Raw genomic sequence first — 25,404 nt, 5'->3', positions numbered from 1 at the left:
ACCATCTGAAAACATAAATAATAACTTATTATGTTGATTTTAGATTAATAAGACATAAACTTATAAGTACAGATAAGAAAATTATGTCCGCATGTGCGGACAAAACACCTAGTAAAAAATTGTCCCATGCATATCCAGTAAAATAGTAAATATATTTTTTTATCAAACAAAAAAATATATTTTATTGAAATGAAAATCGGTGAACATTTAATAGATTGGATTGTTTTATGAATATGAAATTATATTTATATTTTTAGCAAAAAAAAAATGTAGAGGTGAAGGGAGAGAGAAATAAGGAACTAAAAGTGAGAGACAAGGACAAAAAGAATTTAGAGCAGTGCCTTAAATGGCAAAGCTTTTGCTCGTTGTAACTAAAGAGACTCGTGATGTCTACGTGACTGGCTCGTATATAATGTCATCCTTTGCCATTGATCACTCTTCTAAATTCAATATTTGTTTTTCTGTTTGATAAATAACGGCCATAGAGAATTTTATTTTAACGCAAAATGCGTCATTAGTTTTAATTTTTCACAGTTATGTATTGAGTTTTTTTCTAAAGTAATTATTTGTGAGTTGACGAGAAAAATGAAAATGGAATGTGTAAAGCACAACTCAGATGAACTATTCGATTAAACTATATGCATATAGTACATGATTTAGAAAGTTTTCCACTGACATCTCTTTTGTTTTCTGTGTCACGGAAGAATCATACTCCGTCTGTTTCCGAAAATAAGATTTTCTAAAGTGTTCACGCTTATTAAAAATTCAATAAATGTTTATAATTTAAATTTTTCTTTTGTTATACAATTTTCAATAACGTTTCACCAATTGAATTTAATCAATTCAAATATTTTCATTTAATGTTTTTAAAAGTATAAAAAAATACTTTAAACATATAGAAAATCTATCTTTGTCGAACAAGTAAAAGATCTAAAACATTTTACTTTCGGAAACGAAAGCAGTATGTTTTATCGTTTGTTTCTAGAAGTCTGTAAGCTGAGCTGCTAAAGAAAGAACCAATGGAAGAAGAAAAAGATCGGCAAATATAGGAACACGTACGCACGATTAACACCAAACTGAAAAAGTATAAGCAGTACATATGGACCAAAAGCTCAAGAAAGTCGTTGGAAATCACCTACTTTCTGGATGGTACAAGAATTAACAGATCCATATGTAACCATTATTCAACAGTTAAAGCAACAAACAATTATGGCCTACCACAAATCAATACATGCCCACTCATGAATATGGTCCAAGATCTTCCACATAAACGTCTTCATATTAACATAGCCATTCTCGCCGACTCTACTAGCCATAGACGTGTTCGTTCCATTGACTCTTGTTCAAATTTTATACGGTATTGCACTAATGTTGTTTGTCCTCCTACCAATTTCTTATTTGGATCCCTATGTACGGTTTTATATTTGTACACACTGATTTATTATGAACAGTATTTAACTTAAACAAATGAAGTAAGACCTCTTGTAGAGATTTGTACTCAGCGCTTCAAGACACATTCATTAAATGCATATACAAGTAGGTGTATTCATACAGCTACATTACATGTACATGTATATGCAAGTACGTATGTAGGTATAAGAGAATACATAGTAATAAATATCTTGTAAGCACGGAAAAGGGTAGAAAGAGAGACCAAAGGTTAGAAGGAGAGGTACGTGGTGCGATAGTTTTGATGATGTACACATTACATAACTTTTAATTCCACCGCAACGTGGTTCATTCCTTCACCGATCCTACGTCGTTCTCAAACCTTAACTCTCTCTTTCCTTTTGTCTACTCTCTATATTAATCACCTGGGGCTTCTCCCATTCACTCACTCACCTTCTCTCACTCAAGGGTCCAAAAAGTGTTTTTCTCTTTTCTCTTTTTTGAGAGAAGAGATGGGAAGGGCTCCTTGTTGTGAGAAGATAGGACTCAAGAGAGGGAGATGGACTGCCGAGGAAGATGAGATCCTCACTAACTATATCCAAACCAATGGTGAAGGTTCTTGGCGGTCTTTGCCTAAGAAAGCTGGTATGTTTATCTTCAAATATGCAGTTTTTCTTTTCTTTTTCTAATCATGATCCATATATACATAAAGCAGTTAAGCGGCTGTTTAAATGTTAACATTCTAGAAACTAAAGTTTTAAAATTAGTATACAAGCTAGTTACCATGACGTTTTCTTTTTTCAGTTTTAAACACTTGGAAAATATACTATAAATGATGCCTTCAGTAAAAAAAAAAACTCTAAATGGAAGTACGTTATTGATACATAGAAAATGAAATAACACTGTTTTTAGTTTACACATGGTCTAATAACAATTAAAAATGTGAAGGACTGTTGAGATGTGGAAAGAGCTGTAGACTAAGGTGGATAAACTATTTGAGAAGGGACTTGAAAAGAGGAAATATTACAGCCGAGGAAGAAGAAACCATCGTCAAGTTGCATTCCCATCTCGGCAACAGGTAATAATCCATTTTAATGCACGTCACATCGTTCGCAGATTTACATGTTACACAATTTATACGTAATTCATAATTTCGTGTTGTATTACAATTTTGCCACTCTGACTAGTGACTAAGGCGAGGTCGGTACAGTACAACTATTTACATGTATTGTCAACTTAGAAAAGTGGTCTGACAAGTCTCCGATCCAATTGTTCAAAAATAAAAATGAGAAGAACGGAGTGATCAAGATGATTAAACGTACTGTCCTGAATCTTGTGACCATCATAACAATGCAGCGGTAGATCGCTCATGGAGCGGTCCAACCTATCTATAAAAAATAAAAAGTAAATCCATTAGAAAAATCTATGTAAATCCATCCATTAAAAACGTGCATATGTAACCAATTTAACTTTTTTTGTCATAAGAAGCATTGGCATTATGCTGCTGCAATTGATTGCTCTAGTTAATCTTGTCTCATGTGACGGCCATGAATACTCTCTTACCACTGTCAATGGTTAGTCGTTGTTTTTTTTTTTTTTTTTGCTAATTAGGTTAGTCGTTGTTGGAACGGTCCAACCTTTTATAAAGAAAATATTTTATGCACACATATAACTAACTGTATACCTTATATATATTATCAGTTAATTAATAAAAAGGTATTATCTTTTGATAAAAAAAATTATTCTCTATATAAGTTGTGAAGAAAAAATTGGTATTGAATTAATGAAACTCCGAGAGAATAATTATTTAACTGGTTGTCTAAAATTATGTTTCACTCGCACGTGTGTTCTTTGTGCTTAACTTTTTGATTTGTGTAGATGGTCGCATATTGCAACACATCTACCAGGAAGAACAGACAACGAAATTAAAAACTATTGGAACTCACATCTCAGCCGCAAAATCTACGCCTTCACTGCCGTCACCGGAGATGAGCACAGTCTAAAGGTCGACGATTTAGTCCTGAATAAACCTCCTTCTTCTTCCTTGGAAGCCAAGAACACGAACAAGATCAAGAAGAAGAAAGGAAGAACTAGTAGGTCATCCATGAAGAAACACAAGCAAATGGTGACGGCCTCACAATGTCTCCCACAACCTAAAGAGCTAGAGAGTGAGATCAGTGAGGGATGGAACAGCGGAAACTACGAAGGAAAGTCGTTGGGAGCGTATGAGTGGTTGGATGGTGAGATAGAGCGGCTCATGAGTAGTTTCGTCTGGGAATGTACTAGTGAAGAGGCTGTGATTAGCATGAATGATGATGACCCTGATCAGAACAAGGTGTGTGAGAGCGGGGACAATGTTAGTTGTTGTGTAGATTTGTTTGAGGAAGAACAGGGAAAGCTTGGTAGCCTACAGGTTGATCAAGACATGAATATTGAAAAAGAAAGAGAAGAGAGTATTTTGAGTTCGAATTCAAATGAAAGTGGTGACAAAGACTGGTGGGTTGGTCTGTGTGATTCTTCAGAAGTTGGATTTGGGATTGATGATGAGTTGCTTGGTTGGGAGTTTCAAGGTGGTTTGACTTGTCAAAGTGATGATCTCTGGGATCTCTCAGATTTTGGAGAAATACAGCAAGTGGATATATAGCATATGAGACTGTGTATAACCCGAAAAAACATCGATCTTTTTATTGTAAAGTCTAGTGTTTTGTTTGGTTATAGTGGGTCTTGAGGTTGTGTATTAGCTGTTCGAGTGTGTTAAGGGAGTTAATTAGGATATATAGCCTCTAGTTTAGACCAGTTTGAAGCACATTATGTTTGTTTTGTCGTGATTATTATTGTTGTTGTTTGTAGTGTTTGGTTTGTTTGTTGTTAGATTCTACTGATAATATTGTGAAATAATAATGAATATTTTGAAGATATTTGTCACATGATGGTGAAAGTGTAAATATAAAAAAAGTTCAGCTGTGTAATAGATAACAAATATATTATTTAGATCCAAACCAAAAGAAAATATAGTTTTTATGTACCTGAGAAGTTAAAAGAGGCATATTCTCTTTTGGTGCCAAGATTATATAATTTACCATATGGGTCATATCCAAGTGGGACATCAATTTCTTATTACTCATTCCATTTAGGGCTGGGTTGCGGGTCAAACCCGCCCCGCTGACCCGCCAATCCGCGGGTTACAAAGTTTTTTTTTGTCAAAAAATCCGACCCGCACAACCCGCGAACAAATAAATTTGTACCCGCACCCGCCCCGCTTAATTTTGCGGATAACCCGCGGGACCCACGGGTTATATTTTTATTTTAAAAAATATTTATTTAATTTTATTTTTGTAAAATATAATATAAATAATATATTTATAATTAAAATTTTAAATATTTTAAAATATTTTGATTATTATTTTTTAAAATTCCCATATTTTCTTTACAAAATATACATTTTTACAAAAAAAAATATTCTTTTTTTTTAAAATGTAAAAAAAAAAATTGCGGGTTGGCGGGTACCCGCGTTTCAAAATCCACCAACCCGCACCCGCCCCGCATAAAATGTTCATAACCCGCACCCGCACCCGCAAATCGATTTTTCTAAATTGTTCGACCCGCACCCGCCCCGCGGCGGGTCAAACGGGCCGGGGCCCGCGGGTAAAAATTCATATTCCCAGGCCTAATTCCATTTCAAAATAATGTATATTCTATAGTTTTCGCACTTATTAAGAAAACACGCAAAATTTTGACAATAAATGCATTGTTTTCAGTGTTTAACTATTTCCTATGATTTTTAACCAATCAAAATTTAGTAAACACAATTAATGTCTTTGAAATTTACAATTTACCATTATTACATATATTGAAAAAGTAAAATATAGATCTTTTAGAAACATTTTTTTTCTAAAACATAGATCATTCTGGAAAGAATATTTCCGTTGCGGTCTACCCGATCAACTTCAACGCAACTCTCCGTACAAATCTTATGAGAAATATTTGCCTACTTCCAGGTTGCTATATAATGCCATTTTAGGGTAATTTTGGAAGCATGATGTTCAATTGAGCTTTTTTCCAGATATATATACACAGCATCATCCAATAGTTAATGATATTGTTTTTTCTAACAAGGGTTAGCTGCATTGTTACCATGGTTTTGACTTTCATATTAAAGCAATGAATATTTGATCAACTACATCAACTCCATTTACTATATAAAATATAAATGATTATTTAAGATGCCTTTTTTTTTACTATTACTAATACTACTTACTGAATAGTGAATACTACTGATATCTAGACCATTTTCTCCTATTCATTAATCTTATTTTGTGTGATTTTTCTTCATTATAAAATGCCTTTCAATACAACAAAATATTTTGAATCCATTAATATATTGTCTCATTATCCGAACTCAGATATTAATCTATTCTCATACAAAAGTAAAAATGTATTTTGCAGATCTTCATCTCCAGCATAATCCGAATCTACATATCCTATAACCAAGTCACACTCTTCACGCGCGAGAACAAAAATATAAAAAGAAGAAAATAATGGTCTATATGTTGTAAACTTAAGGATTTAGAACTGGAAGTTTCTGTATATTATTAATGAATAAGTGTTCCCTTTATATAGGAGTGACAAGAGAGATAAATGGAAAAACAATAATAGGAAAGATTACAAATCATAAACATAAACGAATTAGGAAATAGGCAAGTTGTAGCCGCATCTCTCTCCTCTCCAAGTCTCGCGGCTGCCTCTCTCTCTCTAGGGTTGGACCGTCTCTCTCTCTAAGTGTATGAGCCGGTTATTGACCGGGCCGGTTATGGACATTCACCAATTGATTTATAACACTCCCCCTTGGATGCCATAACCATACAGGGATTGTAATACGCTTAATGTTGCCTCATTAAAACCTTATCGGGAAAATCCAGTGGGACAAAACCATGATGAAAGAAAAAGAGTACAACACGTACTACTCCCCCTGATGTGAACCTCAGTGGAGGTCCTTCAGCCTACGCATCCCAATCTGATGCGTGAGCTTACTGAACGTGCATGTAGGAAGTGCCTTGGTGAATAGGTCAGCTGAATTGTCACTGGATCGTACTTGGACGACCTGGACCTCACCGGCTTTCTGAAGCTCGTGAGTAAAGAAGAACTTAGGCAATATGTGTTTCGTCCTATCACCTTTTATGTAACCGTCCTTGAGCTGAGCAATGCACGCAGCATTGTCCTCATACATCACGGTTGGCTTTTTGCAATCGGCCATCCCGCAATCATCTCGGACGTGTTGGGTCATCAACCTCAACCAAACACACTCGCGGCTGGTCTCATGTATGGCCAAGATTTCCGAGTGATTAGATGAAGTGGCCGCAATGGTTTGTTTCATGGAACGCCATGATATAGCTGTACCTCCATGTGTAAAGACATATCTTGTCTGTGATCGAGCTTGATGTGGATTTGATAAATAACCAGCATCAGCAAAGCTAACTAAACCATCTTTGTTATGGTTAGTATAATATAGATCCAAGTCTTTCGTTCCTTGCAGGTAACGAAGAACATGTTTTGTTCCCATTCCAATGCCTCTGAGTCAGACAGGAGCTAAACCTAGATAGTAGGTTCACGGCAAAGCTTATATCAGGCCGTGTGTGAGTTGCCAAGTACATTAAAGCTCCTATGGCACTGAGATATGGCATTTCGGGACTTAGGTCATCTTCATCGTCCATCTTGGGACGAAATGGGTCAGTGTCTAGGACGAGAGACCTCACGACCATGAGACTTGGTCAGAGAATGACAATCGGCCATATTGAATCTCTTGAGTACCTTTTCAATGTATGTCATCTGATGCACAAGGATCCCATCATTTATGTACTCAAGTTGTAATCCCAAACAGAATTTTGTTTTCCCGAGATCTTTCATCTCGAATTCTTTCTTAAGGTATTCAACCGTTTGGGAAATTGTATCCAGAGGTTCCTAGGATATTCAGATTATATATTGCGATGATTATCAATATTGTTCTCGAGAACTTGTTGTACTTTCAGCTCAATACCCTCTAGTACTTTCATTATCCAGTGGACCATATAAATATGCAGTCGCTACATAAGTTTGTTGCAAGTCTAATTTTTTCTCTTATATAGCCAGACTTACGAGAAATCTTAAAAGTAGTTGCATCCACCACATGGGAGTATATCTCCTCATAATCTATTACTGGTCTTTGTGAGAATCCTTATGCAACATTAGCTTTATATCTCACGATTTCTATTCCTCACAAGACCCATTTATATCCACTGGTTTTAACATCATATGGCATCTTAATCATATGGCCAAATACGCATTTCTTCTTTAAACTATTTAACCCCACGTTTCCATTCAATCTGTTCTACGAGTGCGCACTCTTATATTGACGTGGGTTCATGATCCTCGCTTATATTCATAAATTCAAGTGCTACCTTGTATCATCTTATGTCGACATTCCTTATTGTGTTCCATTATGTTCCAGACATGATATAATCGATTGAGATTCATTATTATCAGGACCTTTAATACTTTGCAGCTTGGCATCCCAAAGTACATTGTTTGGTACCTGTACCTTAGAGCCAGCCGGCCTTATCAATATGTCTGGGATGGTTTCCTTGACCTCGGATTTGTTTTATCATTCTATGCACATTTCTCTTTTGTTTCCGAGGATTCTTATCTTTGGAACTTATTGTTCTATCTTGTATAGACTCTGTAGCAACTTGACTGTGTCTCTCTTGGACATCAATTTAGTTGGTGCTTTACAAGCTGGTTTATATATGACTTAGTCATTCTTTTTCGGTTCAGCAAATGTGTCTGGTATTTGATTAGCCAGCTTTGTAAATGTATAATATTTCGACGTCTATTTCACATTCTTTAGTCCGTGGATCTTGCCAAGATAATGATGGTCGATGCCATTCTGTTTCTCTTACCAGCTTATTATTTTCCCCCCCTAATGTTGGATAGTCGGATCCATTAAACTTTGCAATCCGTGTTCTTGGCCACTAAATAGATCACCCATATTTGGCTCAAGGTACTTCATTATTTGTGGGAGATTCATATCCAACATATATCCCCATCCTCATCCTCTTCTAAGGATCCATCTTAGACGGCACATATATTTGTGGTGGCTTATCCAAATATCTCAAGATGGTATATGTCTGGCTCATGACCCGTAATAAATTTGAGATGGGAATATCTATGCTCACTTAAATGGTCTGATGTTTATTAGTTAATGTGCATGTAAATTCGTGTGTCCCCAAGCCTTGGATTGAGAGTTTGGACCTATGAGTAATGGCCAATACAAATTTATAAAAGGATTCAACCAAGCTTTATATAGTATGGACATGTTCGGATTTGTCCTCACTGCCCCCTCATGGACATACTATAATCTTTAATTGCTTTGGGACATCATGGCCTAATGAGTTTCCCTTGTGTTCATGCTACACACGTGAGATTCTATAGGATAACTCTTTGTGCCTTTTCCAATATCAATTTCGCATCACGTTTTGGACCAGGATGGTCAATCCGGTCATGCCATAAAGTGTATAATTTCGTGGGTAAACCATTCTGGTTACCATGGCTTTTGCCTCTATCATATTGATCTTGGCATAGTCTAGATCAATAGGGAATGCATGTATAGTCTTTAGGACTTAATATGGCCTTGGGCGATTTTCATAACTCTGAAGGAACTGTTGTTTCCTTTTGCCCATTGTATCATTGTGGAAACCATTCTTATATCTCTATATTTTATAATCTCAATGGGTTTCTCTGGGTGAGTATAAAGCATCTAAATGCTTGCCCTTATACATATCTAGCCATAGACCTTAATGTGTACCATACCCGCAATTTATAAACTCATATTGGCGTTTTTAATAAAATCATTCATTCCTTTTATTAAGTTTTAATAAAACAAGTTCGAAGAAATGAAAACATAGAAATGAAAAACACCAAAATAAAGAACACAGAAATTTAGATTACAAATGTTGAAATCAATCTTCAGTCTTTTAGACAATCTGAAGTTTCATAATCCAAAGATCGTCCTTCTCATGATTGAAGTCATTTTCATCATCTTGGTAAGTCATATGCGCTTCAGGATTCTTCCCTTTCAGACTCTCTTGATAGAGGTCAACTAGATGCTTGGGAGTCCTACAAATCTTAGCCCAATGATTGCTCATTCCACATCTATGGCACACGTATTTCTCTGATTTAGTCGAGTGTTGGGGTTTAAAAGAAGATCCATGGCCACGACCATGGCCTCGTCCAAATGAGCCACGGTCCCGTCCATGGTCTCGTCCATTTCCTCGCCCGCGGCCAAAGGATCTTCGACCGCGTCCACGTCCGTTCGATTTGTCTCGACCACGGCCATGCTGGTCGTTTCCTTGGACGTGGTTGGACTCTTTATTGTCCTCTGTAGCGTGTGCATCAGGTAGTAGAGCTGATCCAAGTGGTCTCATATGACTGTTTCTCATTAGTAATTCATTGTTCTGCTCAGCGAGCAAGAGACAAGAAATAAGATTAGCATAGGTTTTGAAACCTTTCTCTCGGTAATGTTGTTGTAAACATCACATTGCTTGCATGGAAAGTGGAAAAGGTTTTCTCAAGCATATCCTGTTCCGTAATACTTTCACCACACAGTTTCATTTTAGAAACAATCTTAAACAGTGCAGAGTTATATTCGTCCACAGACTTATAGTCTTGGATCCTCAGATTCGTCCAATCAAACCGAACTTTTGGTAAGATCACCGTTCTCTGGTGATCATATCTCGATTTCAATTCAGTCCAAAGATCTAGTGGATTCTCAATGGTTAGATATTGATCCTTGAGACTCTCAGCTAGATGATGACGAATGATCAAGATGACTCTGTAACGATCCTTTTCATTGGCATTATTGTTCTCGGTAATACATTCACTGAGATCCTTGGATTTCAAGATGATCTTAGTATCGAGCGCCCACTGAAGGTAATTGTCTCCAAATAGATTTAGGGCAGCGAAATCAAGGTTGTTGATTTTTGACATCTGAAGTTATAGATTAATATTTTTAGATCTTTTAGGAATAGTTTTTAATGTTTAAACGATTATGGTTTGATGTTCAAACAATCAAACAAGCCTTCACAGCCAAGATCTATGCCTCACTGTCAATGAGCAAGCCGCACGGCCATGGATGCAAACTAGTTCGTTTTTATGCATTTAGTTTGTCGTGTAATTGCAATCCTAACATGGTTTGTTTCTGTCAGTTCATGATGCAATCAAAACAAGCAAACCTATCGGCCAAGCAAAGATCAAGCCACACGACTATTTGATTCAATTCAACACCATTCCTAGAATAAGTTCTAAGTGTAATTGCAATCAATCAATGTGATTAAGTTATGGTATGAATGCAACAAGGCCACACGGCCACGAGTATGATCAAGCCTAGAACAGTTTAACCTAATATGTAGTTTCAGATTTCGATTTTAAAATAATCTAAACTAGGTCATTAGGGTTTTAGTTTAAACAAGCCAAACAATCAGATTCGAGTTTGAACAATCCTAACAATAGTTATAGGTGATCAAATCAACCAATCAATGTTCAATTTCAAACAATCAAAATCGATTTTCAGAATTAGGGTTTTAGTGTTTCGATTTTATTAACAAGCAATTTCAATTTCAGGATGATCAAATTCAATCTCAATCAATCAATCAATCAGTTTTAATTAATCAATAGCTTTCGAATTAGGGTTTAGGGATTTCGAAAATTTGATCTTAGATAAAAGGGATTTGATTTGAGATTCAAAACCTTTAAGGTTATGATTTGATTTGGGGATCGAACTTATAGAGCTTCGATTTACTCGCTTAGGGATTGATCTATTATACTATGGCTTTCATCTTAGAGATTATATTTTAGGGTTTCATTCTTTACAATCAACCAAATTCGATTCATTATGTTCTTAGAATTCGAAATACCTTTAGTTTAGTTGTTTGTAGAAACCAGACCACCAAGAATGAACCTCGAGCTTAGACACGATCGGGACGCGAGCTGGCTGGGATGCGAGCTGCTTCTATCGGATCGCGAGCGGCTCTGATGCGAACGGGAGCTGTTGCTGTCGGATCGCGAGTTGTCCTTGATGTAGGATGGAGCTGAGTTCGTCTAGGATCAGGAACGCCTTGGGGCTGGAGCTGATCAGGTGGACACAAGCTGGAATGGAGTCGCGAACGGATTAGGGTTTGTCGGTATCGTCGGGTTCAGATTAGGGTTCCAAAGCAAATCGGCGCGCACTGTATCTGTGCGTGAGGGCGCGTCAGTGGTCAGATCGACAAACGGTTTGCACTGACTGATTCGTCTCGGCTAGGGCTTCGATTTGATATCTTGATCGTTTTTTGGGTCCTCACGGTTTGGGAGAACGGCCTCTTCGAAGTTCCAAGGCAGATTCCTTTTCATTAGGGTTTTAGGGTTTTAGCTATTTGGTTTTAGGGTTTTAGCGATTTGGTTTTAGGCTCAGGGTGTTAGAGGCTATCGTGCTGATAACGTGTTGTAAACTTAAGGATTTAATGAATAAGTGTTCCCTTTATATAGGGGTTACAAGAGAGATAAATAGAAATACAATAATAGGAAAGATTATAAATTATAAACATAAACGAATTAGGAAATAGGCAAGTTGTAGCCGCCTCTTTCTCCTCTCCAAGTCTCGCGGCCGCCTCTCTCTCTTTTGGGTTGGGCCGTCTCTCTCTAAGTGTATAGGCCAGTTATTGACCGGACCGGTTATGGACATCCGCCAATTGATTTATAACACTATCATGTACGAGTATTATATGACAAGAATCATCCAACTAGGACCATTAACGAACTCTCGTCACATTACATATTTTACACATCATCGTCCAATGGACACTGCAAAAACAATTTACAGAATTTTAATAAAAAATCAGAAAAGGAACCTTCGAATCTTTGGCCTTTAAGCAACCTTTGGCTGAAGCGATTCTACTATTCTCCTCCCCTTTTTAACCCTTTATTTATCACATATACCCAGCTGTTCCTTTTCTCAATGCCTCTCATATATAGATGTTAAAACAATGCAAAGTACAATTAACTTTCAAACATGAAACGTCCATTTATGAGACATTGACAAGAGGCATGTCGAGAACAAGAGTACGAGCCGTGACCCATCAAGATCTTGTTCCAAGCCCTAAAACTACCGATCTCAGCAGCAAAACTGGTATTTTCGTCGTGGTTTTGACCATAATCTTTGGTCTCTCCTGCTTTGTTCTCTGTCTCTATGCCGAAGCCACGAGATCTCAGGTACATTTAATTGATTATGGCCCTGTTCGTTTCGTGGTCGCCAGCGTCAGCGACCAGAGTCAGCGACCAGCGACTGCGACATGATGTCGCTGATAGTTGTTCGTTTGAAGGTCGCGCGATTGATCGCAGCGGTTGTCGCTATGTTGTTCGTTTCTATGTCGCGCGATTGATCGCAGCGGTTGTCGCTATGCTGTTTGTTTCTGTATCGCTGGCGACCAAATATTTACTTTTGACATACATTTGCTCTTGTGTACTTAGGTTTCGTCAAAAACGTGGATAAATCATTAAACCTGTAAAGTGTAATAAATCACACCATGGATGCAATATGTTTAATCTTTTCAGTTTCTTATATTTTTTCTTGTATAAGTTCACTTTTGTTTATGAGTTGTCACATTAATAATCTATAACTCTAATTAAAAAGTCTACACTTGAATATGATTCCTTGTAACTTAGAATATTGAAAAAGTCTAAATAATAAAAAAAGTGATCATACGAGTAACTTATAATAATAATCAGTACAAACTCAAATCAAATAAACTAGTAAGGTAATCGATATCCTCTACTCAACTCATTACCAATATGATCATGTAAACCTTCCACGGCTCTATCACCAGTCGGCTCATATGGAATATGTCCACCATGACCATCACCAGCTTCTTCTTCTTCTTCTTCTTCTTCTTCTTCTTCCTCTTCATCTCTTTCTTCTTCATCATTATCACCATGAGTATGATATTCTTCTCTTCTCTGCCAATGCACAAAATCATTATCTTCTCGATGTGAATCACGTATGAAGTTGTGTAGAGCCATCGTTGCCGTCACTAGCTTTATCCATTTGATCAAACCATATTTTGGATGCCTACGGTCAAGAATTCTCCATTTTGCTTTCCACACTCCAAATGTCCGCTCAATCACTGATCGCAAGCTTGAATGTCTCCGGTTGAACACCTCTCGAGTGTTCGTTGGTGGTCCTCCTCTGTTGAACTGATCCAGATGATATCGAACTCTACGATACGGACCAAGACACCCTGTTCTTGTGGGATATCCAGCATCAAACAAATAATACTTTCCATTTGGCGGATGTGGAAAAAAAGGCTCATTCCTTGCACAATAAGTTAATACCTTTGTGTCATGGGCTCTACCCGGCACACCCACATAAGCATATATGAACTTCATATCAAAGTTACATATAGCAAGGACATTCATGGTTGGCTCCTGTTTTCTGCATATTCAATCATTCAAGCATATTCACAAAAGATATATTAAACAGTCAATGACCACTAATTCATCTCAGCCAAAATCAATTTTAGACAGATCCAAGAGGCATAAGAGTATAAATCTCATTACAAAAACAATAGATGTGAGTAAATTTTTTAAATGCAGAAAGAGAACTCTAATACACTGAAGACTAAGAGAAAGATACTTACCGCAATGCGTTGATCCCACCAAGCATCCGACATCTCCAACCTTCCCAAAGCATCATAGACAAGCCCGGTTCTATTGTGGGTAAGCTTCTTGAACTTGACATATGCTTTTCTACTAATATCAACCTTGTTCTTAAACCTGTCTCATATCCATCTCTTACCAAATTTCTCTTCAAACTTATTTACGATGAACTCTCTTCCAGCTAGATTCATGCCACTCCTTGGTATGTTCCCTTTCTTTTTCTCATCAGCATAAAGAGCAAAGAAATACCTAACTTCTTCATCGGTCCATTTCTAAATAACAAGTCTCATCAATAGACAAACAAGCTAAACTAGCAGAAAAAACAATTACAAAAAAATCTAAGAAACTAGAACTGCCTAAAACACTTCATCAGCCATTCTTCTTGTCTTATCTTGTTGTGATTTATGTCCAAACCTGAAAAGATAATACAGACCTAAGTGACCAAACTATAAACAATAAATTTGACTTAAACAAAACGTCACAGACCAAAAAGAACTCAAACCCATGTTTGAAAACATTCGCAGGAACCCAAACCCATAAAACCCATGTCTATAATCGGATTAAAAACAGAGATTTGATAATCAAATACTGGCCATTTTTTAAAGACTGTATTGGAGCATGGGTTTGAGTTCTTGTTCTATTCTAACACAAAATCACACACCAGATCGCCCCATTTTCTGGTAACCACACACTTAGTTTCTCTTGTTCTTGTTCTGATTATACCATAACCCATATCAAGAATCAAAAAACCCAACATCCAACTTAAGTAATCTAAGGGTTCCATTATTCTAACACAAAACGCTAAGAGAGAGAGAGAGAGAGAGAGAGAGAACTGACCTTTAAGAGAGCTAAGGCGTGAGAGATGGAGACGAGAGATCGTGAGAGGTGAAGAGAGGTGTGAGAGATGGAGATGAGAGATCGTGAGAGATGGTGAAGAGAGGTGTGAGAGAGGCGTGAGAGATGGTGAAGGGAGAGAGAGAGAGCTGAGGCCTGAGAGATCGTGAGAGATGGTAAAGAGAGAGAGAGAGAGAGAGAGAGAGAAGAGAGGCGTGAGAGATGGCTAAGAGAGAGAGAGAGCTGAGGCGTGAGAAATTATTTTAGGATTTAGGTTAATGGTATTGTTTTGTAATTTTGAAGATAGATTGAGGGTGTTTTTGTATTTTGAGTTTTTTTTTTCTGTTCGCAGGTTTTGGTCGCAAACGCTGAATTTCTCGGCGATCAAAATTTTTAATCGCGGGTCGCTAGCGTCTGGTCGCTGCGATCAGTCGCTGAACGTGCGACCGGTAAACGAACAACGTTTAGACGCTCAGGTTGGTCGCTGACGCTAGCGACCTCCAAACGAACATGGCATATATATATATATATATATATATATATATATATATATACTTGATTGATAGCTTGTCTTGCATTTAGAGTGTTCTTAGGAGACTTTGAAGACTTTAGAACTAATAAAAAGCCTGATTGGGTAATATTTAACTTTTAAAGCTTTAGAATTGTGTTAAACAGTTAAATCCTTCAAGCTTTCAAAGCGAATTAACCAACCATATAACTTACATATTTTCGCCATGTGGCTCAATAATAATGTTTTAGTCTACAGTAGATCAATTCCATTACAGACTTCTCATGATCGGCCCGAGATATATTTTCAGTTACTCGCATTTTCATGTAGGTAACAAGGGTAAGCAGCACGTGCGTGTACAACGGTAGCGGTAAAACGCCGTTGTTGTGCGGTGTGATTGCGTTCGTGGGACTAGCGGTGGCGATGGTGGGTTTGCACATGTACTTACTTATCGCAGTCACCACATCGCCGCTTGTTCTGGCTACGTGGGATCCTGGCTCTACTCCTGCAAAGACACTCACTTATCAAGCAGCCTTCTTCTTCGTCTCAACGTGGTAACTAGACTTATTCTAACGCAACAATTACCGTCATGCATGTTGGAAATAACATTTAAACTCCTAACTGTAAGGTCTGACTGGTAGGTCGTTAAAGGCATTTGGCACAAAAAATTTCTCGCTATTCCAATTGGTATTTTTCTTAGCGATTGCACAGTGTTACTAGTTACTGGAGTTAAAGAATACATACAATATCAAATTATCAATCATGGTCATGGCAAAATCCTATGATTAAAATGATTAGAAATATGTTTATACTGATGCAGTTGCTATAAAGTTAGTTTTAAATATAAATAGATAGAATGTTGTAGTATAATAGTTGTAAACTATACTTCAATAAAATACACAAAAATAGTTTGATCATTTGTGTGATGTTTTTTTTTTGTCAACCGATCATTTGTGTGATTTGAATTACACTAGCATGACTTACCTAGTTAATAATATTTTCTAAATCATATATGTACATATGTGTGTGTGGTTTGTTCATTTAAAGGCTTTGCTTTGGTGTTGGAGAGGTTCTACTATTGGTGGGACTTAGTGTGGAGTCAGGACATCTAAAGAACTGGTCTAAGCCAAAACCTAGTTGTCTAGTAATTCGACAAGGCTTGTTCTCAGCCGCAGGTGTGTTCTCGCTTTTAAGCGTCTTTCTAGCCACGGGACTTTACCTAATGGCTCTTCAAGCACATAGAATCTCTAAAGACCTCGAAAATACACACAGAGTAATTCTTGAGGCATCAGTTCTTTATGCATCTCCTCCAAGATCGCCCACGAATCGGATGGCTACGGTAGCTCGAGAAGCTCCAGCTACGGTTAGAGATGAGTTGACTTCTTTGGGATATCTTGTTTCTCTAAAGGAACTTGCATAAATAGCGTAGTGTATATATTATTTTACGGGATCTAATTTTAACTAAAAATGAAGGCAGGGTCTCCTAAAATCATTCATCACAACTTTTTTTCCTAAATATTATTTACAGTTGAATAACACTGGATTTGATTTACTTTTTATAAATTGTTAATTGAATAACAAGGGATTACAAGTGATTTTCAATAACTTTGCACAAATCTCATGTTGAATAACACTTGATTTGGAAAGAGTTTTTAAAATCACTAGATTTTTTACTCGCGCTACGCGCGAGTCTTCTTTAATAATTTAATTTAATTTTGCAATATTTTTTAAGAAAAAGATGAATTTCGTAAAAATTATTTTTATTAATATTATTAAAATATTATTTGATCTTTTCCTATTTACATTGTTTTTATAAATTTGTTATTTTTGAACTTAGCTATTTATTTGTTTCTATTATAAAAGTAAAATTACTGTTAGTAAAGTATTTATAGTTTCTTATAAGTACATAATTTTAATATCACATAGATTTCTCAGTACATATACACTACTATACTATGATATACACTACTATGAATACTTTATTAATAATTAGTTTTATTTTTTAATGATATTAAGATAATATAATAGAAATTTTTTTATATACATTTTTCTTTGAAATTTATTTAAAGTGTGCTTTATTATTTTTCATAGTTAAGTTTTTATACAATTTTACCATTTAAATAACTAATATTTAGATATCAGTTTGTTTGTATACGTAAATGTATAAATGTATTTATAAACATATGTATATTGTTTCTTAATAAAAAAATTAAAAGCATCATATAGATTGTTCCATGCTTATTAACTAATACAACACTGTTATAAATATTTTATTATAATTTTATATGTATTTCTGTTTGAATGACATAAAAGATTAATCCTTATGCAATATATCTAACTTTTTTGTATTTACCAAATTTGTAGAATGAATGTATTATTATATATTTATTTTATGCATATTTGTATTTAAAATACTCTTATTTAATTCTTTTAAATGCATATCTAATAGTTTTATATGTATATTTAGGTCTAAATCATAATAAATATTTTGATGAAATTTAAATAATAGTAACTATCTGTTTGTTAGATATAAGAAAAGGAGAAAATATAAATATATATATATATATAATTTATGCTAATATTAAGTAATATTTTATTTATTAAAATAAAAAAATAAAAAATTAAATATACCTCCTACTTGATATAGTTACAATATAAATTAGTGGTGGGATTATGATGTTTTAGTGGTTCACAAAATGTTTTCCCCGATTGAGAAGTTACTTTTCTCGGAAAATGGTTACCATGTACTTCGATTTATTATTATTAGTGACCTAATTTAAAAAAAAATATTTTAGATAATAAAAAATTTATGTATATTTCATAAAAACATGTTTGGTTAGTTAAATGAATATTTGGATTATGACTTTTTAAAAACAACTGTCTCAAAATTTATTAAAATCTAATTGTTGATGAGTAAATAACTATGTTAATTTATTTAATTGATAAAAAGCAATTCAAAAGCATATAAACAAACTGTTTGATCAACAATATGTGTATTAATTGTGGATTATTCTTACCACATTTTATTTTTAATAGAACTTTGTAAGCTTATTATAAGCCAAAACTGAATTAGTCCGGTAAGAAAGAAACGAAAAATTGACCAATGTTTTTAAGAACTTTTTATAATCTATTATAAAATTAGATGATTTTGTAGCCGACACCAATATAAAAATACTAAAATTTTATTTTTTACTTATTAGATTAGGTTAATTATTTTAATATTAATTATATATTTTATTTTTATGTATATGCTATTTTATGTTTTGACATACTTTATGAATTTTTTAAATAAATTTTAGTGTTATGTTTTAAGATAGTTAGCATATATATCAAGTTAGTTAATTTTAGTTCATATTTTGAAATTAATTTATAGATTTACTTTAGAAATATTAAGATTTATAAAAATATTAAACGATGATACTGATTTGGAATATTTTTCGTATTTTTATTTATATATGAATATTTTTAAAAGTATATAGCTCTTATCGTAATATTGGCTGTGGACATAATTTGTTTTTTTCTTGTTAAACTCTTTTTATGTTAAGTTTTCAAGAATTTAGTATAAATACCAATCTAATTTTTAAGATAATTAATACATTTGTTAATTTATCATTTTTGTAATTTTGTATTTATTTTTATTTTACTTTCACATACATGATTATTATAACATTTTTTTATGTTGATTTCTTTTTAAAATGTTATTTTTGTTCGATAAAATTTTATTTTTAATTTTCAAATATTTAGTTTAAAAATAAAGTTAATTATTTCTGGCAAAAAAATTTAAACTTATTTAATTTTATTTTGAGTGAAATAAAATATCTGAAATTTTATATTTAAAAATATCAAATTAACATTTTGAGAATACATGTTATTAATAATATTTTTAGCTTCTATGTGACCACTTTAAATAACATATAGCCTCAATTTTAAAATCATATGTGCTTTAGATTCATATTTTCTTTATTATTTCAAATTATTTTATTTTTTTAATATTATATTTTGTACGTAAAATTTATGTTATTCTTCCAAATATTTAGTTTATATATCAATATGATTCCTTTAATGATTTTGGCTTTTTCTAAATTTTACATTGATTATGAAAGAAACAATTTTTGAAAGTTCTATAAGTAATATATAAAATGGTGATTAACATATTTTTTTTGGTGCTTCAAGATAATATATGGATATTCTCAATAATTTACCGCATCAAATTATATATAGTATATGTTATTTGTGAATATTTTCAGTTATTTCTGCTTTTTAAAGCATATAGTCCATATCATATTAAAGGTTACATACATAATTATATTTTCAGTAATAATATGCGATCAGTACCAATTCCTATAAGGTACGTGAACAATCTCTTATTATATTAAGTTTTCAATAATTAGCTACAAATATCAATCTAACTTTAAAGATAAATTTTACAAATTTTAATTTATCTTTTTATAGTTTTGTGCTGATTTTTATTTATTTTTACATACGTGATTATTTATAAATATGTTTTTTAAAACTATGTTTCTTTTTGAATATTTTTATTTTTGTTAATTTTTTGTTTAATTTCAAATATATAATTATTTTATATATCAAGTTAATTATTTTTAATAATATTTTTAATTACTTTATCAAATTAAGATGCTGACTTTTATATTATTACAATGATTTTTTTAAATTCTATGTGAACACTTAAATAATATATATCCTCAATTTTGAAATCATATGTTATTTAGATTCATATGTAATGAAAAAGTGATTTAGATTTACATTGTCTTTATTATTTGAAATCCTTATATTTTTAAGATTATTTTTGTTACTTAATTTTATGTTGATCTTCAAAACATTTATTTCTTATAATAAACTGATTTTCTTAATTATTTGGCAATTTTGCTTACAAAATTTATTATTGATATTTTTTTGAAAGAAATAGCTTCCATTTTGAAATCATATTTTGTTAGATTCATATGTAATGAAAAGTGCTTTAGATTCATATTGTTTTTATTATTTTAAAATCTTGTATTCTTTAAGATTTTTTTTGTTAGTTGATTTTATGTTGGTCTTTCAAAGGTTTACTTTATATATCAAATTGATTCCTTTAATAATTTTGCATTTTCACTAAATTGAATAGTAGTTTCCTTTTTATTTTGAAATAAACATTTTTTGAAAATCTTGAAATTTTTAAAATAATAATTAAAATGGTAATTTGACATATTTTGGTGCTTTAAAATAATATGTGGATATTCTCAATGATTTATTGCATAAAATTACATATAGTACATATTTTTGTTGAATATTTTCAGCAGTATATAACCTAAATTTTGTAAATCATGTGTTTTAGATTTATATAGTTATAATTGTTTGAAAGTATTGCATTTTTAAATTAACTATTATATTTGTTTGTTATTTTTATGTTAATTTTCGAAACTTTATTTTATATAGTATAGATTTGTACATGATGTTTTTAACTTTGTAAGTTTAACTTATTTGATAATTATTTATATTTTATTTTGAAATAAAAAATTTCGTAATATTAACATTTTTAGAAATACCAAATTGAAAAACGATTTGGTATATTTTTGGTGCTTTAAAATAATATGTGAACATTCTCAATGATTTATAATATCAACTTATATATAGTATATGTTAGTTTGAATATTTTCAATAGTATATAACCTAAACTTTGAAAATCATGAGTTTAAATTTAGATTTATATAGTTATACTTGTTTGAAAGTCTTGTATTTTTAAATTAATTATTCTTTTCGTTATTTATTTTTTAATTTTCGAAAAATATTAAACATTATGTTAACTTAATATAGTATTTATATTTTTGTAAATTTACCTTATTCGATATTGATTTATATTTTAGTTTGAAATAAACATTTTTTTGGTAATATTAACATTTTTAAAAATAGTAAACTTAAATAATAATTTGTCATACTACGATTGGTCGTTTAAATCCTACGTGGACGTTCTCGATGGCTTATAGCCTCAACTTTTATATAGTATAGATTAGTTGAATAACAACAGATTTTAACTAAATCTCAAACTCTCTTAAAATTCTTGTTTCAATACATCCCCTTAATGTATAATTAGTATCTCAATTTTGCACTAAATCTTTGCTTCACAGTGGATCATCATCATCATCATCATCATACCAAATGAATCAAAATATTTTTAAATTCGTCGATCTTTAACTTAAATAAAAGATCCAATGATTCTAAGTGTTTAAAGATACATTCATACCAGATGTTCATTAGTATGCAAATATTGAAACACAAACAAATTGATATTTAATCTACGCTTGGTTTGCAACATACCTATCTAATCTATGCGCATATTAACTGGTGAGATTTTGGGTGAGTTGGTGTGCGTCGCTCGGCATAAATTCACACATACAGACTGCAGTACTCCAAAAGTCAAACGCCGTAGACATCTTAGTCAACGGCTAAGATCTAATACACTGATACTACTGAATCATTGATCCGACCATTCGAGAAACCGTACTCTGTACCGTATCTGATCACACCGGTTAAAGTGCGCGCCCTTTTCTTTTCACCAAATCACACATATGCTCAAAAAAAAAAAAAACCTTTTCCCTCCTTATTTCGCCATATTGGCGGGTGGCTGGCTCCCTCTCGATAAATAGATGAAGATTCAAGGGTACTTTCGTCATTTAAATCACAAAAGGTAGGGTTTGATTCAAAACCAATTTATAATCGCGTTGGTTCTGTGATCATCCCACCGTATGTCGGTTCGGTTCCTTAAAAAAAAATCATCCTCCTTCAGGTCGGTTCCATTTCCCGATTTCAAATTTCTCGCTCTCTAATCAAAACCTAGGTTCCCGATCGCGGAAGTGAATAAATGCTAGATCACAGCGAGAAGGTGAGTGATGGGATCTATGTTTCTTCCCCTCCTTGTTGATTATTCCGTTGTTGAAAGCTGATCGTTCTGTGTGTTGATCTTTTTGATTCAGGTCTCGAAACCAAGAGCTGAAGATATGATCGAACAGAACAAGACTAGGAGTAGTAACGAGAAGAAGACTTGCGCCCATTGTGGTACCAGCAAAACCCCTCTTTGGCGTGGTGGCCCCGCCGGTCCAAAGGTCAGAGCAATAAAAACCTAATTGTTTGGTCTGATCCGATCTGATAATGTATTGTTTGTTTGTTTCTTCTTGTGTAGTCGCTTTGTAACGCGTGTGGGATCAGAAACAGGAAGAAGAGACGAGGAGTTGAAAATAAGAAGCAACAGTCGAAGAAATCAAGTTCCGGCGGCGGCGGCGATCTGAAACAGAGGATGGTGGATTTTGGAATGGGGAAGCGATCTACGGTGGAGAAGCAGCGACGGAAGCTCGGCGAGGAAGAGCAAGCCGCGGTGCTTCTCATGGCTCTCTCTTATGGATCAGTGTACGCTTAGATCCCACCATTGAAGACGGTGGCTAATAAGAAATCAACAAACAAAAATTAGGGTCTTTTTTTTTCCTGAATTTCGGAGGGTAATGATGATTGATGATTAACAAACGAATCTTAAGATTGTCTTTCTCTTATTTTTGTCGGAAATTGTTTTGGCTTTGTGTTCTTACATCAATTTCTTTCTTTGTAAGAAGATGAATGAAGAATTTTTCTTTTGTTTAATTAGGTTTGTGGGGTAATCTAATTGTAATGATTTAAAATTATTGTTCGATCTTGAAATCTTGTCTTTATTAGGACAGGAATGGGGTTTTGCCTATCTGTTAAGCACAACGTTGTCATGTCAGATATAATAATTATAAATATTAAAACGAGAAAAATAGTTTGAATTTCGTCAAAATGGTAATGTTTTTTTAGTTTGCCCGCTACTTTTGAATAATTTTCACACTGAACTTTTTATTTTCTCATCGATTTCGTGGACTACAATCCATTCTTGAAGTAGTATTAAGTATTAACAGTTCGAGATTCTCAGTTTTTGTACGCAAAGACGAATTGATCGTGATAATCGCGTTATTTTAATGCATCAACATTAAAAATTATGTCATTAATACATGTCCCGTAATTAGTTAACACAGATCTTGGTCTGGCCACCTGAAAAATGTTGTTTCCTTATTTTGTGTGTTTACTAGTAGTCAACCCAATTAAATGTGCTTCTTTTCAGCATAAAGCAAATCCAATCGTCACTTTATCATAGCACTAGTATTTTGGCCCGTGCTATGCACAGGCATTGCCATTACCATAAAAAAAATTCCACATATAATTAGTAAATAATTTTTAATATTATACAAAATTAATTATATAAATTAAAAATTTGAAATTTAAAACTGTATAGTAAAATTAAATTTGTATATGAATATGATTTAGTATATAAACCGGCAAACAAAACAAACCGATTAATTTAAATATAGTAGTATAATTATATGTAAATTATATAATATAAATAATAAGATATAAATAATTTATTTTATTGATATGATCTCCATACTTAAAATGCTGATTTTAGTTATTCAATTTTTTGTTTTAAGTTAAAGGTTTTTTTTCTTTTTTTATCAAATTAAATAAAATTTAAGTTTTTCGTTGACAAATATGTGTGCTACCATTTACTTATTTAATAATATAATGAATTACTATTTTCTTATTTTTATTCTATTAAAATATTATTATTAACTAAATATGGTTACTAATTATTTTCATGTTTTAATAAAGCCGATTGAGAGTGCACAACAAAATTATTTTTGATGATTCATAACTGCAGTTCAATGCACGGGCATTGCCAATAGGATAAAAAATAAGATTCCATATATAATTAGTAAATGATTTATTAATATTATACAAAATTAACCGTATAAATTAAAAAAAAAAATTGAAATTTGAAACTGCGTAGAAAAATTAAATTTGTTATCATTTATTTATATGCAACTGAATATATAAAAAATTAACTTTTAACATGAAGATGAGAATAAATTTAGGAAATTAAGTTCTTAGGAGTTGCAGAAATATTGGGGGAAGATCAAAGAGAAGATTATTTCCAATTGTCATTATTTTGTGAAAAGTCACTCACGTTTTCCTCTTGCCTTGTTCATTTTCTTTTCTCCACGATCATCACATTATTAATGGCTTCCTTTCTTATTGCTTATTTTCATGTTTCATATTTTCATGTTAAGACATCACGTCTCAAGTATAAAGGGTATTTCTGAGCTGAGGTGAGCTATCTTATCAGCCTTTGACTAATTTAATTTTCAAAACTGATACGGATGGGGCTTTATTTCCTAGAGGGGGCATCGACACATCCATATGATCGCCACATCCTAGGTTCGTGATTTTTACTATCTCTGTCATTTGTTTTATCAAAAATGAACGATTTGATAAAATCGAGGCAAGTAAATCATCTTAAGTGTTACATATATATCAATATTAGGATTATTGGTAACATTTCATTGACTTTTGCATTAGGTTATTTTCTAATTGTAAATTGTAACTTGATTCACAAATAAAATCTAAGATAGATAGTCAATTTGAATTAGAGAAGCATGATCACTTGTATGCAGTCTAATTAACCCAAGATAAACCAATTTCATTGCTAAAATCAGCTGTACAAAGTTGCAGAGATATTTATATATCCTAATATATACATAAAATCAAGGTAAGCTTAAGCATCAATGTGATTGACATGTGTTTTACTGCTGTTGATGCACGTATCTGAAGATGTACTTCACACATGTACCTGAAAATAGTAGTGTACATATGTTACGTATAAGAGAGTTTGCAAAGAAAATTTATGACTATATTTACATAGTTACTACCTGAGAATTCATCACTCTTGTCTGAAATTCTGAAATATTTCTTTTAAAACAATATTTGTTGTTTTCTTTGCTCTCTTGCCTTCTTCGTCAACGATTAGGATCTTCAAACCTCCCCTACTTTTGGCTCTTGACACAGCAACATATAGCTGACCATGTGCAAAAACTGGTTTTGGTAAGTAGATCCCC

The 25,404-nt window shown here is 33.1% G+C and overlaps 4 protein-coding genes across 4 annotated transcripts; 3 read left to right on the top strand and 1 right to left on the bottom strand.

Annotated features, from left to right (window-relative positions):
- Window positions 1-1,825: 1,825 nt before the first annotated feature.
- LOC106348811 (transcription factor MYB111-like) lies at window positions 1,826-4,307 on the top strand. Its single transcript, XM_013788625.3, has 3 exons — window positions 1,826-2,034; window positions 2,338-2,467; window positions 3,268-4,307. The coding sequence occupies exons 1-3, from the start codon at window positions 1,902-1,904 to the stop codon at window positions 4,031-4,033; spliced, it is 1,029 nt and encodes a 342-aa protein (XP_013644079.2). The 5' UTR covers window positions 1,826-1,901; the 3' UTR covers window positions 4,034-4,307.
- Window positions 4,308-12,125: 7,818 nt separating this feature from the next.
- LOC106408249 lies at window positions 12,126-17,132 on the top strand. Its single transcript, XM_048762222.1, has 3 exons — window positions 12,126-12,666; window positions 15,782-16,005; window positions 16,499-17,132. The coding sequence occupies exons 1-3, from the start codon at window positions 12,430-12,432 to the stop codon at window positions 16,869-16,871; spliced, it is 834 nt and encodes a 277-aa protein (XP_048618179.1). The 5' UTR covers window positions 12,126-12,429; the 3' UTR covers window positions 16,872-17,132.
- LOC125589792 lies at window positions 13,104-15,472 on the bottom strand. The gene is made up of 3 exons (XM_048762223.1): window positions 14,947-15,472; window positions 14,091-14,523; window positions 13,104-13,885 (listed from the first exon to the last, which is right to left on the bottom strand). Exons 2-3 carry the CDS (start codon window positions 14,189-14,191, stop codon window positions 13,204-13,206), a joined length of 783 nt encoding a protein of 260 aa, XP_048618180.1. The 5' UTR covers window positions 14,192-14,523; window positions 14,947-15,472; the 3' UTR covers window positions 13,104-13,203.
- A 4,949-nt stretch (window positions 17,133-22,081) lies between the features above and the next one.
- On the top strand, window positions 22,082-23,137 carry LOC106409305 (GATA transcription factor 16). The gene is made up of 3 exons (XM_013849960.3): window positions 22,082-22,331; window positions 22,423-22,551; window positions 22,629-23,137. The coding sequence occupies exons 1-3, from the start codon at window positions 22,311-22,313 to the stop codon at window positions 22,860-22,862; spliced, it is 384 nt and encodes a 127-aa protein (XP_013705414.1). The 5' UTR covers window positions 22,082-22,310; the 3' UTR covers window positions 22,863-23,137.
- The last annotated feature ends 2,267 nt before the right edge of the window (window positions 23,138-25,404 follow it).

The sequence above is a fragment of the Brassica napus genome, chromosome C7 (assembly GCF_020379485.1).
Source record: "Brassica napus cultivar Da-Ae chromosome C7, Da-Ae, whole genome shotgun sequence".
NCBI lineage: Eukaryota > Viridiplantae > Streptophyta > Magnoliopsida > Brassicales > Brassicaceae > Brassica > Brassica napus.
This window is presented reverse-complemented; position numbering and strand designations above follow the sequence as displayed.

What these genes read in the sequence shown, in the direction of transcription:
- LOC106408249 (XM_048762222.1), top strand. Translation starts at nt 12,430, where the DNA reads ATGTTAAAACAATGCAAAGTACAATTAACTTTCAAACATGAAACGTCC. An exon ending in CCGAAGCCACGAGATCTCAG is followed by an intron (nt 12,667 to 15,781) that starts GTACATTTAATT and finishes ATTTTCATGTAG; the next exon opens with GTAACAAGGGTAAGCAGCAC. An exon ending in TTCTTCTTCGTCTCAACGTG is followed by an intron (nt 16,006 to 16,498) that starts GTAACTAGACTT and finishes GTTCATTTAAAG; the next exon opens with GCTTTGCTTTGGTGTTGGAG.
- LOC125589792 (XM_048762223.1), bottom strand. Translation starts at nt 14,191, where the DNA reads ATGTCAAGTTCAAGAAGCTTACCCACAATAGAACCGGGCTTGTCTATG. An exon ending in GGTGGGATCAACGCATTGCG is followed by an intron (nt 13,886 to 14,090) that starts GTAAGTATCTTT and finishes TTGAATATGCAG; the next exon opens with AAAACAGGAGCCAACCATGA.
- LOC106348811 (XM_013788625.3), top strand. Translation starts at nt 1,902, where the DNA reads ATGGGAAGGGCTCCTTGTTGTGAGAAGATAGGACTCAAGAGAGGGAGA. An exon ending in GTCTTTGCCTAAGAAAGCTG is followed by an intron (nt 2,035 to 2,337) that starts GTATGTTTATCT and finishes AAAAATGTGAAG; the next exon opens with GACTGTTGAGATGTGGAAAG. An exon ending in CATTCCCATCTCGGCAACAG is followed by an intron (nt 2,468 to 3,267) that starts GTAATAATCCAT and finishes TGATTTGTGTAG; the next exon opens with ATGGTCGCATATTGCAACAC.
- LOC106409305 (XM_013849960.3), top strand. Translation starts at nt 22,311, where the DNA reads ATGCTAGATCACAGCGAGAAG. An exon ending in TGCTAGATCACAGCGAGAAG is followed by an intron (nt 22,332 to 22,422) that starts GTGAGTGATGGG and finishes TTTTTGATTCAG; the next exon opens with GTCTCGAAACCAAGAGCTGA. An exon ending in GTGGCCCCGCCGGTCCAAAG is followed by an intron (nt 22,552 to 22,628) that starts GTCAGAGCAATA and finishes CTTCTTGTGTAG; the next exon opens with TCGCTTTGTAACGCGTGTGG.